The sequence below is a fragment of the Ranitomeya imitator genome, chromosome 4 (assembly GCF_032444005.1).
Source record: "Ranitomeya imitator isolate aRanImi1 chromosome 4, aRanImi1.pri, whole genome shotgun sequence".
Lineage (NCBI taxonomy): Eukaryota > Metazoa > Chordata > Amphibia > Anura > Dendrobatidae > Ranitomeya > Ranitomeya imitator.
The window spans coordinates 491,711,552-491,727,846 of record NC_091285.1 but is presented as its reverse complement, the minus strand read 5'-3'; the positions used below and the strand labels follow the sequence as shown (position 1 = coordinate 491,727,846).

Below are 16,295 nucleotides of genomic sequence, written 5' to 3'. Positions count from 1 at the left end.
GGTGAACGTTGGTGGACAGCCATTTTCAGGTCTCTCCAGAGATGCTCAGTTGTGTTTAGGTCAGGGCTCTGGCTGGGCCAATCAAGAATGATCACATAGTTGTTCTGAAGCCACTCCTTTGTTATTTTAGCTGTCTGCTTAGGGTTATTGTCTTGTTGGAAGGTGAACCTTCAGCCAAGTCTGAGGTGCAGAACTCTCTGGAAGAGGTTTTCATCCAGAATATCTCTGTACATGGCCGCATTCATGTTTCCTTCAATGACAACCAGTCATCCTGTCCCTACAGTTGAAAAACATCCCCATAGCAAGATGCTGCCACTACCATGTTTCACTGTTGGGATTGTATTGGGCAGGTGATGAGCAGTGCATGGTTTTCTCCACACATACCGCTTAGAATTATCACCAAAAAGGTCTATCTTCATCTCATCAGACCAGAGAATCTTATTTCTCATAATCTGGAAGTCCTTCATGTGTTTTTTAGCGAACTCTATGCGGGCTTTCATATGTCTTGCACTGAGGAGAGGTTTCCTTCGGGCCACTCTGCCATAAAGGCCCAACTGGTAAAGGACTGCAGTGATAGTTGACTTTGTGGAACTTTCTCCCATCTCCCTACTGCATCTCTGGAGGTCAGCCACAGTGATCTTGGGGTTCTTCTTTACCTCTCTCACCAAGGATCTTCTCCCACGATTGCTCAGTTTGGCTGCACGGCCAGGTCTAGGAAGACTTCTGGTGGTCCCAAACATCTTCCATTTAAGGATTATAGAGGCCACTGTGCTCTTAGGAACCTTGCGTACTGCAGAAATTATTTTGTAACCTTGGCCAGATCTATGCCTTGCCACAATTCTGTCTCTGAGCTCCTGGCCAGTTCCTTTGAGCTCATGATTCTCATTTGGACTGACATGCACTGTGAGCTGTGAGGTCTTAAGGCCCCTTCACATTAAGCGACGCTGCAGCGATACCGACAACGATCCGGATCGCTGCAGCGTCGCTGTTTGGTCGCTGGAGAGCTGTCACACAGACCGCTCTCCAGCGACCAACGATGCCGGTAACCAGGGTAAACATCGGGTAACTAAGCGCAGGGCCGCGCTTAGTAACCCGATGTTTACCCTGGTTACCATGCTAAAAGTAAAAAAAAACAAACACTAGATACTTACCTACAGCCGTCTGTCCTCCAGCGCTGTGCTCTGCTTCTCTGCACTCCTCCTGTACTGGCTGTGAGCCGGAAAGCAGAGCGGTGACGTCACTGCTCTGCTTTCCGGCTCACAGCCAGTACAGGAGGAGAGCAGAGAAGCAGAGCGCAGCGCTGGAGGACAGACGGCTGTAGGTAAGTATCTAGTGTTTGTTTTTTTTAACTTTTAGCATGGTAACCAGGGTAAACATCGGGTTACTAAGCGCGGCCCTGCGCTTAGTTACCCGATGTTTACCCTGGTTACCAGTGAAGACATCGCTGGATCGGTGTCACACACGCCGATCCAGCGATGTCAGCAGGAGTCCAGCGACGAAATAAAGTTCTGGACTTTATTCAGCGACCAACGATCTCCCAGCAGGGGCCTGATCGTTGGTCACTGTCACACATAACGATTTCATTAACGATATCGTTGCTATGTCACAAATAGCAACGATATCGTTAACAATATCGTTATGTGTGAAGGTACCCTTACATAGACAGATGTGTGCCTTTCCAAATCAAATCCTATCAGTTTAATTAAACACAGCTGGATTCCAATGAAAGAGTAGGACCATCTCAAGGAGGATCACAAGGAAATGGACAGCATGAGACTTAAATATGAGTGTCTGAGTAAAGGGTCTGAATACTTATGACCATGTGATATTTCAGTTTTTCTTTTTTTTAAATTTGCTTACATTTCTACATTTCTGTTTTTTCCAGTCAATATGGGGTGCAGAGTGTACATTAATGAGAAAAAATGAACTTTTTTGAGTTTACCAAATGGCTGCAATGAAACAAAGAGTGAAAACTGTAAAGGGGTATGAATACTTTCCGTACCCACTGTATATAGCTGATAAATACATATGTCAGCAAATGTACTTATGTCATAATAGATATTTGGATATGGTAACTGCAGTGTGTTTTGTATGGTCGCTATCACAACTAAAACCTTTATTCTAAAGCTTTTAACTATTTTATTTCTAAAATGACATTTGACTATGCACTTAATGGCCCAAAGTATGTGGACACACAGAAATGTTGTTTAACTATCTTCATTCTAAAATAACCATTTTTCTTAAAAAGATGTCTGTCCAGTCTCAAGGTTTTTAGTGCCCTTGGAGGCTTCAATGATGAAGACTAGTTTGTAATTGGTATTACAAATAATTCGTAATATTCGTAATTATTACATATTATTCGTAATTTTCATAATTGTTCGTAATATTCGCTATTCTGCTCTCTGCAGGCCATACCAAACCTAAAAACTATTCTTGTGGTACTAGAAATGTGCAGGGGGTGTGGAAACATCATTGCTATATGAAATGTTTTATTCTCTCTGCAGATTTAGATGTCCCTTTACGAAAACTTAAAAAGGTCGGCCTAGCTGTTTAAGACCCCGAAATGCCTTATCCATTAATTAGTTGCTCCCCTTGATTCATCCAAATCCACCAGCATGCATTTTTGATTCCCTAGGCACTCCTGTCCACATCAGTTACCTCGCCTCCCTGTTACAATCCCCATGATTTTTTGGCTGGCATCTCGGCATCCGATCAGTTAGATCTCTCTGGTTCCGCCATACCTATTGGAAGATGTCACTCCCTCTCAGTAGGAACATTATCAGCACTCCTGACGTTTGATTGGTTGTATGTAGATCCAAATCAAAGAATACAGAGCGTTGCAGCACTTAATTTGCAGTGAAGATGGTATCTTTATTGATAGGTCAGTCTATCACATCAAAAGGGTTAGCACAGCAGCCTTGCAGCGCTGGAGTCCTGGGTTCAAACCCCACCAAGGACAACATCTGCAAAGAGTTTGTATGTTCTCTCCGTGTTTGCGTGGGTTTCCTCCGGGCACTCCGGTTTCCTCCCACATTCCAAAGACATACTGATAGGGAACTAAAGGTACCGTCACACTTAGCGACGCTGCAGCGATACTGACAACGATCCGGATCGCTGCAGCGTCGCTGTTTGGTCGCTGGAGAGCTGTCACACAGACCGCTCTCCAGCGACCAACGATGCCGGTAACCAGGGTAAACATCGGGTTACTAAGCGCAGGGCCACGCTTAGTAACCCGATGTTTACCCTGGTTACCATCGTTAAAGTAAAAAAAACAACCACTACATACTTACCTACCGCTGTCTGTCCTCGGCGCTCTGCTTCTCTGGTCTGGCTGTGAGCACAGCGGCCGGAAAGCAGAGCGGTGACGTCACCACTCTGCTTTCCGGCTGCCCGGCGCTCACAGCCAGACCAGAGAAGCAGAGCGCCGAGGACAGACAGCGGTAGGTAAGTATGTAGTGGTTGTTTTTTTTACTTTAACGATGGTAACCAGGGTAAACATCGGGTTACTAAGCGCGGCCCTGCGCTTAGTAACCCGATGTTTACCCTGGTTACCAGCGAAGACATTGCTGAATCGGCGTCACACACGTCGATTCAGCGATGTCAGCGGGAGATCCAGCGACGAAACAAAGTTCTGGCCTTTCTGCCCAAACCAGCGACATCACAGCAGGGGCCTGATCGCTGCTGCCTGTCACACTGGACGATATCGCTAGCCAGGACGCTGCAACGTCACGGATCGCTAGCGATATCGTCTAGTGTGACGGTACCTTTAGATTGTGAGCCCCATCGGGGACAGTGATGATAATGTGTGTAAACTGTAAAGCGCTGCGGAATATGTTAGCGCTATATAAAAAAAAAGATTATTATTATTATTATTATAAAAGGGGTTATCCACTATTTGACAACCCATTTTAATCACACTAGTTTCCATCATAAAATGTAAAAGCTTGACACTTACTTTCTAGAGCGGTACCATTCCAACCATTTTGGAGGTACAATTCCTGGTGGTCACTTGACATTGTTATGTCACATGACCGCTGCAGCTAATCAGCAATTCCTGATTGGCTGCATCCTCCACTATTCTGCACAATATACTTTCGCTCTGATGAAATATTGCAGGGCTGCAATCGATCAGTGACTGCTGATTAGCTGCATAAAAATGTCATATCACTGCCAGGAATTGTAGTGCCAATATTTTGGAATGCCACTGATCCAGTAGAAAATTATGAAACATTTTTACTTTATGATGGGCAGTGAGTGATTAAGAATAAGTTGCCCATCAATGTACAGCCCCTTTAAGCCATTCTTTGTATCACGAAGGTGGATTAAGTAACTAGTTTGATCCATCCACACCTTGGACATGGTGATGAGGCGTAGTAGTGATATCAACCTTCATCCTGCCCACTGCTTCTCATCACAGAAGTTTATGTCAAGGTTCGGATGAATTGAAGCATTGACCACTCTCTTCATATTTGGAAAAAATGAAATGTTATAGTCTGACCTATCAATAATGCTATCATCTTACCTTCTATCTATACGAATGCTGTAATTTTCTGAGCTCTCACCATTGGTGAATGTCCAAGAGGTCATTGAGCTTTCTCAGGCTGGTACAGCATCAAAACCAGTGGCACATGGGCTGTGAGGTTCTTTCTAAGCACTGGCTGGAATACAAGGCTCAGTGCAAAAACAGAATGTTACAGGTAGTTAAGAGAAAGAGCCTAAGTTGACGATGGTCCAAAGTAGCAGCGTTAGTTACTTCGAACTCATTCAATGTATTTATATCTATTGCGATGGCTTGATGTTACCTACTTTCCAGGGTGTGAAATAGTACAAGCCCAGTCATTACAAATGGTATCCACATACTTATGGTCATGTAGTATAAGCTAGAGTTATTTAAATAGGTCGCTAACATAATTTGGCAGTTTATGGTAGATTACCAGATTATCATAGGCTTTACACCCTATCAATGCTGGTCCCCAGAGCCTTTCATAGATGTAAAATAACAAACGGGACAGGTACTCACGCTGCATGGGTTTAGTGCCGACTTTTTACTTTTTGTTTATAGACTGCTGTTGTGATGTCACAACTACAGCGCATATCACCACTGCAGCCAATCACTGAGCTCAGAAGCTCATGCCATCTACATGGGAAGAGCCACTTAGCTCAGCGATTGGCTGCAGTGGTGATGTGTGCTATAGTGGTGATGTCATCGATGCAGCCAAGACACAATGATCAGAGCCAGCGATGGATCCAATGGATGGTACGTACCCACTGTGTTTGTTATCTTAGATGCAATTTTGTTAAAGTGTTAAACCTCTTCCACAAATATATGTGCGGTATAATGTAAAGTAATAACCTGAACATCATCAGGTTCGCTATTGTTTTGCTTTGTTGTAACAGTTTTATCATGAGAATTTTTCCAGTAGTAATGGTGTCGCTGAGAGATTTCTGAAAGTTATCTCAACAATTATTGACATTTAAATTTAGAATAATAATCCCATAATAATTTAACAATCCTTAATACAATGACCTTCATGCTGATAATACATTGCATTGTCCATTTGAACTTGTGAACTATACTGTGAGTAATCGGAAATGATCAGATGCCAGTATATACATGGAGACAACGCAGGATGCCTGGTAAATGGATAGAATAGTATAAATGGCGATGAGATAATCTGATGCTCGGGATATTAGCTAATGATCTCATTGAGGTGCTATTCAATGTCATCTCATATGCATGACTCATTATATTAAGAAGTCAAGTTCTGATGACAGAAGATGAAGCTTACAGTGATAAGTGACCTTTCATATTCTGAGTGGATAAAGATTTCATACAAACTCCCTAATATTAAAGAAGGTTTCTTCTTAAAATAAAAATGTAGATGGAAAGGACATCAGTTGTCTCGTCTCTAAACGGTCTTTCCCTCCTACATAGGGAGTAAATACTAAGTGATGACATCAAAGTTGGCCATTGCTTCTTGGTATAACTTGCTTCCCAGCTTGCCCAGGACCCCCAATACTGTTTAATTCTCCAATGATATTCCATGTAAGAATGGTTCAACTTGTGCATCTGAAAGGAAGCAGTATACCTGCGCTGTATGTGTCTACAACTTAGATTAATACTCCAGGTTTTCTTTTTTGTCAACTCATCCATTGGTTATCAGTGATGTATGCTCGGTGTGTGCATTATTGCTTATTGCAGTCTTCTGCTGTTTTCAGTGCTGCTCCCGTCCTCTCCTGCACCACCGGACTGTAGTTGTGACCATTCAGCTCACAGAGTGTTTCCATGTGGACCAGAGGTCACTTTCTCAATGTAAGCCTACGAGACACAGAATGAGGATCCCATAGACTTTCAGGATGAACCTAAATAGTGGAAGGCTGTGCGAACTCTCCAAGAAAGAGCTGTGGTCACATGATAGAGGAGAGGGACCGGATCACTGCTGGAAACGGCAGAAGACAACGACTGGTAAGTATTTTAATGCACACACTGAATATACATTACTGATAGCTAAAGGATAAGGAAATAATACATAACCCACTGGAGTGGTGCTTTACAGACATACAGCAACTTTTGTGCAACCACGTGATGTCATTTCCAACAGTCACATGACGTCACGGGAGTCACTATCTACTATTGCACACTATTTCTCAATTAGGTTTTGTTCCAAAAAGATCTTCTGATGTTTTTTTCCTCTGATTTAGGAGTTTCACAATAGATCATTTCTGTTATGTGATCCTAGAACTGGATCAAAAAATGTTGTGTACCACATTTCTGTTTCCGGCAATGAACACTGGACCGGTGCCCAAAGTGCACAACTTTTTCGTCAGATGTGTCCAGTTCAAATTGAAAGAAACTAGCCGGACACAACGGATATATGTGGAGTCAGCCTTCTCTTCGTGGGAGTATTATTCCAAGCAGGGAAGATTTCAAACATTCACATCATTCACCTGGGTAATGTGATTGGCCTTTACCTGAGTTCATTTAACTGTAGTCATAGTAAGTTGTTAAAAGACCCCCGACATAGACTGTGCAGCACAGGTTCTACAGCATGCGCAGCAAACAATGTTAGGAGGCTCTGATGTGATGTAGAAATACTTGGCTCTGTCACCAAACTTCACATTAAAAACTATATAAATTAGATAACTTATACCTAATGAGACTGGTGTACTTACTTTAAAAATCCAAGACAGGTGGGCTGCACAATCCTGATATTAAAATGGGAAATTTAGTGACAGATCCTCTTTATAGAAGGCAGCTGTTGCTTTTTATATGGTTTAGCTGTTGAACTGCATATAATTATACATATTTTTTCCTTTTAGAGATACAAGTTCTACACAATATTTGTATTGATTTGCACAGATTTACTTGTCACTGACAAGGTAAAACATAAGGAACGCCAACTTGTGCACAGACAATAGGTAAGTACCAGGAATGGAGGGCCAAATGCAATGAGACCTGTATTGCCACACTGCTCCAATTTTATTGAAGGCCATTCACATTCTCAGGACACTAACAGAGAATTTTACTTACATTTTTTCTCATTTAATAATTGATAGGGTTTTTTATTCGAAATGGGAGTCATTTTACTTTAATTTTCTGCTGAAATAGAAGTCACAACTTGAAGCTGGTATAACTGATATTTTCACACTCACTTTCTTGTGTTAAAAATAAAAATTGTAGTCGTCATCCTTTCTAAACTGAATTTAGTCATTAGGTTTTTTTTTATTTTGGCGCTGAAGTGGTGCTACTAATCTAAGTTCCCTGACCTTAGTATTATACTTACCAGATGCCATCTTCAGCTTTTCCCGATGGCGCTCCGGTGTCGTGCCGTCATTTTGTGACCACAACTTCTGACTGACCGGAAGACAGAGGTGACGGTCACAAGCTCTCAGTGTAAGTCTATGAGGGCCTTGTTCTGGCCTCGTTCTGGCTCTCATAGACTTATACTGAGTTGTCACTTCCGGATCGCCCAGCAATCACTGGAGACATCCAGCAGGTCGCAAACATCCGGAGATCGACCGGAGCGGCGCTGATAACAGAAGAAGATGGTGGCTGGTGAGTATAATACTAGGTACATTGAACTTAGATTAGTAGCTCCACTCCAGCGCTGTAACAACAACATTACTCCGGAGTGGTGTTTTAAGCAATTAAGTCTCTAACTTGCTGGATCAAGATTAGTTTTGGCCAAGATAGTATTGCCACCTCTAATAATTGAGAATATTTTACGTCATTTCCTACTGGCCATGCAACCATCTACCAGGTGAAAACGAAGAACTGCACTGGGTATGTATAGACAGCTCACTATTGCACACTGGGGTTTTCCAACTTGTCCAACAAAATTATCTGATTATTTTTTGCCACTGGCCTTGATTTGACACAGTAAAACTGTGAGATGTCTCAGTAGCCGTATGTGTCCAGCTTCAAGGTTATGTTGCACTTAAAGCTTATCATAATAAGGATCCTAATACTGGAATTTGCAATTTTGAAAAGCTAAGAAACATAATTAAACCATTGAATTCAACACCACTGTCTTGTGAATGCGAAGTTGTCAATAATGGCAATTGCCATATAGTCACAAAACGGCCTCGTATGGTGAGCCACACAGCTAGAGCACTTCTACTCATACCTGTCTTTTTCTTTTGAGTCATTGGTTGTGACCAATCAGTTCACACCAAGCAATATACCCCCCAAAATATGCATAGCAAATATATAGGTGCACTGGCTATGTGCCTGCTGGGACTGTTGTAAGTCTTCATGGTTAAGAAGATAGAGGCTAAGTTACCATACATGAAGGGGACCATCCTGTAGGTAGGACAGCACCTGATGCACAAGTACATGGAGAAGAAAGCCGAAATTAAAAACAAACACAAAGAGGCCCCAACTGCTAGGACACAACGCCACGTGGACATCAAATTCAATTGCTTCAGAAAGTACTCAAAATATAAGTAACTCTTTTTTACCATAGTCCTATATATTATATTTACGGATTATGGGAAATGAGTTACAATATAGCACTGAGGTCAGATTTATTAATAATAATAATAATAATAATAATGATAATAATAATAATAATTTTATTAATAGATTTCTGTTGTAACTACAGCTAAAAACCTTTTCCCCACATCTACAGCTACGTTCCCACGATGAGTATGCATTTTAGATACTGCTGATTTTCTGTAGTATTTCTGCACCAATTAAATACATTAGTTTGTTTACTTCATTTTGTTGCATTTTTGACATGTATTTTTATTGATGATTTTTGCTCGGTGTTTTTGTCTCTTTTTTTATGTTATATTTTATATACAACTGCTTTGTTTTGGATACCTCCTGTTACGTAGCCTTGCTAAAACTTTATTGATAAAGTTGTTTATGGATTACATGAGGTTTATGGAGCTTTTCTGCTATGCAATACACTAAGGGTATGTGCACACGTCAGGATTTCTTGCAGAAACTTTCCTGACAAAAACCAGACATTTCTGCCAGAAATCCTCATGCGTTTTTTTCGCTTTTTTTTATGCGGTTTTGACGCGTTTTTGGTGCCTTTTTTCCCAAATGCGTAGAAAAGCGGGGAAAATGCAGAAAATCCACAAAATTAATGAACATGCTGCTTTTTTTACCGCGATGCTTTTTTTTTCGCGGAAAAAAACGCATCATGTGCACAAAACATGCAGAATGCATTCTAAATGATAGGATGCATAATGTATGCGTCTTTAATGAGTTTTTATAGCGTTTTTATCGTGAAAAAACATGGAAAAAAAACTGCATATCAGTTTTTTTTACCTGAGGATTTTACTTATCTCTTTCAAGTCTATGGGGAAAATTTGCAAATAAAGCGCCTGTTTACTGCAAGAGAAATTGTACGTTGCGGATTTAAAAACCACACCGCATGTCAATTTACACAGCAAAAAACGAAGAAACAAACATTAGCATGAGATTCCTATAAATCCCATCCACTTTGCTGAGACTGTAATACTCTGCGTTTTTTTTTTCTGCAATGAAAATATGCAGCATCAAAAAGGCAGCAATTATCTACAGTGGGAACTTAGCCTTAAATACTACATTCCTTATTATGGCTTTTAGCTTGATAACATGTTTCTGAACACTTGCACTATAACATCGCCTTCAGTTATTATGGGGCCATGTATTATAGACCACCATATACCACTTTCCTTCTGCTCCTTGTGTTATTTTAGAGCTTTAAAGAAGTTAAAACCAATCCAGAAACACAAGTAATGATCAATGTCTAGAAGTTTTCGATGCTTGGTCTCCTATGTTTTGCCTCATTGTAGCATAGCTGTCAGCGAGAGTTGGCGATGGCAGATCGGTTAATTGGTTAATTGCGCATGGTGCAGTCCAGTAATATTGAAAACTACCTGATATGTTTATATGAAGCTTCTCTGTGTGATGGCAACAAATATACAGGAAGATCAAACAGAATTCAGTGTTAGTCCTCTGGAAAGATTGGAATGATCAGAATACATATGTCATGGCTGAGGTCCATCTGTCCCAATCAGATCAGTAGTAATTGTATTGTAGGGATATAATTCAATTCATTAAAGGAAGGTGAAGAACATGAGAGCTTACTACTTACTTAGAAGATATATTGCTATGTCAATTGAAAACTGAGAGTAATCAGTTGTCATAATGGGGTGACCTAGCCTTGGGTGAACCTTCAGGACATATAGGCAAACTAAGGACAAACTCATCGAAAACTTAGTTGACCAAGTAAATCAAACTTTCTAGTTATTTCTGGTTTAAGGGATCAAGATACACTGGACATCAGTGATTTGTACCTTTAAAGTGAGAACACTTTCTCAGCAAAGTCCCTAGGAATCTATTTGAATGGCTACCTTAAAGACATGCATCATAATTCATTCCAATTTCTTAAGAGAACAACGAAGAAGTAATTTGCAAATTAAGGCTTGAATAAAACAAGGAATATATTTGTATCTAATTTTGAATAAATTCGATGTTGCCACATTTCAGTATATTATGTGCGGCGTTCTACGTATTATTAAAAAAATACAGATAAACTTTGGAGTAAACGTCATTCATTCAGCTGAAGCCTGATTGGCTGCTCGGATTGCTGCTGCACTTCTGCCCTTTGATACTAAACAGAACTTATCAGATTGTGCACAACAAACTCGGTCCCTTAAGGTGGAGGCGTATAGGCAGAAATAAATTAATTACGCCGTTGCTCTTCATTATGCTGCTGTAGAACAATATATATTAATTAACGAGAGATGAAGATTTTATGACAGCTCCCTACTAGATAGAACTTAATTGTTAGAAAGTGATGACTTTATATTCCAGATTACTTATTAAAGATCCCAAAAAGTAAAAAAATAAAATATTCACAGATTATTGTAGGCTGCCAAAATCCTCACTTGTTAAACAATTAATCTGAAAAAAATGGATTGGAAGTAAAAGTGGCGGTGACTTCTTAAGAAAACCTCATTAGACAACTCACTTGCATTACTGGTTTCACTTCCGCTTTGAAGAAGCTTTAGTCCCAGAGCTCATGAAAACTTTTTCTATTAAAGATAATATAATTCTAGGTATGATAAAGAATAAAATATAGAAATAATAATAATAATAATTTATAAAACATTCCATTCTCTAGTCACTAAAATTTTCCATTTACAGTCTCTAGTAAAATTTAGAAATTTGGTGTGAATAATTTTAAAATGTAATAATAAATTATTATTTTTTTTCTGGCAATTATTTTATTCTAATTGTAAAGCGCTGCAGAATATGTTGGCGCTATATAAATAAAATTATTATTATTATTATTCTGTAAAAATGAATTCTTTAAATATAAGACGCTTATTAAATAGGTGAACTCTAAATTAATACTAGAGAATTAATAAAAAAAAAAAAAAAAGGATTTCACTGTACGATAATTTGTGAAATGTGGCTGAATAATCAGCGATCCTGGAACCATGAGCTTATATTGATCAGCAAGTGTGTCCAGTCCTAGAAAGAAACAGGCCCACGTTAAATTACAAAAGTAAATCCAATTGAGTGTAAAGGAAATGTCTAAAGTGAACATGTTTGGTGCCCATTGTGAAAAATAAGAGTAAACCCCAAGTGTGTGGAACAACATGGATTGAATCAGAGAACACAGGCAACCTCTAGACACCAACAGAGGCCTATTATGGCAGAAAATCATTTCAACCTAAGCTGAGGCCCAGAAACAAATGTAAAATGACATACTGCTCTCAGGAACAGGTTAGCACCACTAAAGTAAAACATATGCACTCATAGTCTTCAAAACGTGCACATTGCCTATCCACAGTGATACATTTATCTGCAGAGATTTCCAAGTCACAAAAAGAATCTTACGGCAAATGTCATCTCTTCGGATACACTGCAATGTGTACAAAATAATTGGTAAACATCCGGAAAGGTAAAATGTTATTCACTAATATATTCAAAATATTATTTCTCTAAAATATTTCTTTATTCACACCTCAGGTAGGGCTAAACTCTACTAAACATTTTTACCAAAAATACTAAAATGGTAAAACACAACAAAATATTCTTTCACCTCGAACCGAAAATTATCAGCAACAATAACCAAAAATAAATCCCCTAATGTCTTACAAAAGCGTGATGTAAATAATTAAATCAAATGTAAAATATTAGAGAAACATCAATAAATATTATTGCAGATGATAATAATAATTGTTATTAATGCTCTCAATATTTGTTTATATCATTCGCATACTTTTATGTTTATATATATGTAATAATTATATTTTGGTGTACAGGTTTAGTGTCTTCTAGAATATATAAGCCGTTTTGAATTATGGATTTTTTTTTTTTTTTAATGTAAACTTTTTTTTTAATGGATAAATGAAAACAAAAATAAGGAAACAAAAAAATAATCATTTTCAGCAGCAACAATTCTTCTGCCTCTACCTCCAAATATAGATCGATATGTGTACAGTATAATTACATATGCACAGCTATTGTAACTAATAATGCTAATAACTGTAATAGCTATATATAGCTGTCTATATGTATATAAATATGCACATATATACATGTATATATATATATAAATATTTATGTGTATCCATATATATATATATATATATATATATATATATATATATATACAGTACACATATATAAAAGAGAAAGAAAAATGTTCTGGATTCTTATATTCTTATACATATATATATATTCACTCTGGACTAGTTTTTGATTAGGATATATATAGATATATGTATATATGTATATATATATACATATATATGTATATAAATATTTATATATATGTATATATATATATATATATATATATATATATATCTGCATATATATATATATAACTAGAATATCCCAACTCTGAAGAGGAGCATATTTATTCTGTTGAGAGAAGAAGCCAAACAGGCAGCTATCTATGTATATCTATGGATATCTATGGCTATCTATGGCTATCGATGTCCCCCTATATTTAGTGTATGTGTGTCTGCAGAGTGCAGCAGTTGTATGCAGTGAGGGCTGCACTCTCCAGCAGACCCTCCAGATTGGCAGATTAATGCCCAGATAACGCCAAGAAGGGGATCCTACATTCTAATTCAGGCGCTTGTTTCCACTATTGATCCATGTAAATAAATGGAGATTCTGTTCCACCAAATTGTTGTAAAAATAGGCTGTAGATCGAAGTAGACTTGTCCTTATCAGTCGCTGCTTTCCCGGGATCCCCGAGGAGCTTCCCGGTCACTGTCTGCCTTCAGGATCCCATTTCCCCGATGATGGCAGGGAGAGGGCATAGTAATACCTCTGTGTGTGTGACTGTGCTGGCTGCAGCTAGGGGCACAGATATTGGGCAGATACATCTCTATACTATCTGTAGAATAATAGAAGAAATGGAGCCTGGCAGAGACCCCACTCCTGGGGGCAGCAGCCCCTTCCCCTCCCCGGGTGGGATCCTTCCCACTGCTCTCTGCCAGCACCTCACACTGACTGCCTGCCATCCTCCCGGGACGGGTTAATGAAGAGCTGCCAGTTAATTAATCCCTCACATAAGACTCTGCTTTCTATGAAACTCCAGGAATCACTTATTGCAGCAATCTGCAGGCTCCCGGCATTCTGCACAATAATATTAGTACTATGTGCAGTATTATTTATGCTACTAATAATAGTGAGTACATCAGAATGCTGCAAGGGTCATATTGCAGAGTAATAATAATAATAATTGAATCATAACCCTGGGGCTTCCCTGTTATCTCCCACCCTGGACCTGGGACTAATAAGTGGCGTCTGTCCCTTTATCGGTGAAACAAAGGCCATCTCCCTGCCAGCCGCCGGTACTGTGCCCCAGCGCACATCCCCACACACAGACTGCCAGCTCTCCTACATAGTCACATCTCCTGCCCCATCCGGTCCGTCATTCCAGCCTCTGTCTCTGATCTCAGGGAGTGTAAACGTCTATGCGAGTATTGATTTATCGACTGGCACAATCAATCAATCGATAGTAATTGTTTAACAAAGACAATGGGTGGGAGATAAGAGTGGGGTCTTCCTCGCTTTTCTATCTGCTGCTTCCACTTGACCCTATAAGATACTAGTGCACCTGGCTTACTGTCAGACCCGTCAATGGTAGAGCCTAGCCCCTCTACTGACAGTGTGGTGAGATGATGAGGGTGACAATGACCAGAGGTGGTGAAGAATGCTGAGATGACCCTCTCCAGAACACAAGGGCACAGATGGCATCTAATGGCAGGGTCCAGGAGACTAATGTACAGGAAAGCAGAGAAGTAGGGAGACCCGGGGGCTTCAGGGATGGAGGGGGCTCACCTGCTAGCCTCAGGGCTGACATCCTCTGGAATTCGGGCTCCTGAAGCCACTTCCACATCCGACGAAAGGTCTCCCGGCCGGATTTGAGTTTGCTCCAAGGTTTGGGGTTCCTCAGCAGATCTGAGAGGGTCCCTTGGGAGCGGCACAGCACCCTCTGCGCAAAGATGGCCTGGGGGATGCTGTACCGCTTCAGCTCGGTGGTGATCCTCTGAGCGACTTCTTTGGTATTGATCTCTTCCATTTGCCCTGAATTACTTCCATTGTTGACTTGTGATCCAGTCACAGATGAGGGGTTCTGCTCCCTAGTGGAGCCCAGGATTTGCCCGTGAGTCTGGGCGTTTAGATGGGCATGAGGGTGATGATGAGGGATCCCATTGATAGGCACCATGCCAGCAGATGGCGGGGTGAGATGTTGCTCTCCATGCCTTGACAACATGGCAGGATGATGGGCTTCAAAGCCATTGGGGGTGAGCATCTTCTCGGTAGGCATGGTGGCACTGGGGTGGGCATAGTGAGGCAAGCCTTGCTGGGCATTGTGGAGGCTCCCCAGCCCAGAGCCGGAGAGGGGAGACAAGCTTTGCCCCATGCCGGTGACCTCCTTGTGGTGGTAGGGGGTGTACAGATTGTTCATAGAAGTCAGCCCTCGGTCATCCCGCATGAGGGTGAAGCTGCCGCTGACATTGCCCGGTATCCGCTGGTGGGGGTGATGGTGGTGGTGGTGGTGATGGGGGAACTTGTCCGACACGGTGGAGATGGGTGGCAGGGGCTGCAGAGGGGTGAGGGTGGTGTAGGTGCTGCTCATGCTCATGCCCGGTGGGGTGTCACACGCCATGGTCATGGTGGGGTGCAGCGCTCCCGTTAAGGCATGGTCTGGGGGTCTGTGGTGGTGGTGGTGGTATTCTCCTCCGTCCAGGATGGAAGCCATGCCCATGGATCTGGGATGAGCAGCCAGGTGGTTGCTGCGGTGTGCCACCGGTCCTCTGTGGTGGGGGCTGCCGGTCATCAGATCAGCAGCGACCGATACCGGATCATGGCTCACCCCGTGCAGGTCGCCGATATTGTCCATGGTCAGCTGAGCGTTCATGATGAGCCGTGCAGGCGTGTGGACAGCACATGTATGTGGCGCGCGGGTGACACGTCCCGGGAACACTGTGCGGCGGCGGCGGCGGCTGCACACGGAACTCGTCCTCCGCGCCGCTTACTACCATTAGACACACTGTGTTACTGGGTGCTCGTTATTATGCTTCAAGGCCCGGTCCCCTTTACGGGAGCAGTGATTGCAGGCTGCTCAGTCCCCTCGCCATCTCCTGCCATGTCCCTCACTGATCAATGTGTAGTCACTGAGCTGCTGCCCCTGCAGCTGGAGCCGCACCGCGCCTGCGCACTGGAGAGGAGCGCTCCTGTCACATCACTCCCACTTATAATGAGGCTGCTATTTACCATGTCGGCGCCAGATCGCAGGGAGAAGAGGGGGCACGTCCGC

At 41.4% G+C, this 16,295-nt stretch overlaps 1 protein-coding gene across 2 annotated transcripts in view; it reads right to left on the bottom strand.

The window, feature by feature from the left end:
• Positions 1 to 16,145, bottom strand: part of ONECUT1 (one cut homeobox 1) — a 64,181-nt gene extending 48,036 nt beyond the window's left edge. The window contains exon 1 of one of the 2 annotated variants that reach the window (XM_069765970.1): positions 14,813 to 16,145. In XM_069765970.1, the coding sequence (XP_069622071.1) occupies positions 14,813 to 15,896 (1,084 nt within the window). In that variant the 5' untranslated portion in view covers positions 15,897 to 16,145. The remainder of the gene's footprint in view (positions 1 to 14,812) is intronic. The other variant, XM_069765971.1, reaches the window with a different exon arrangement.
• Between the last annotated feature and the right edge of the window lie 150 nt (positions 16,146 to 16,295).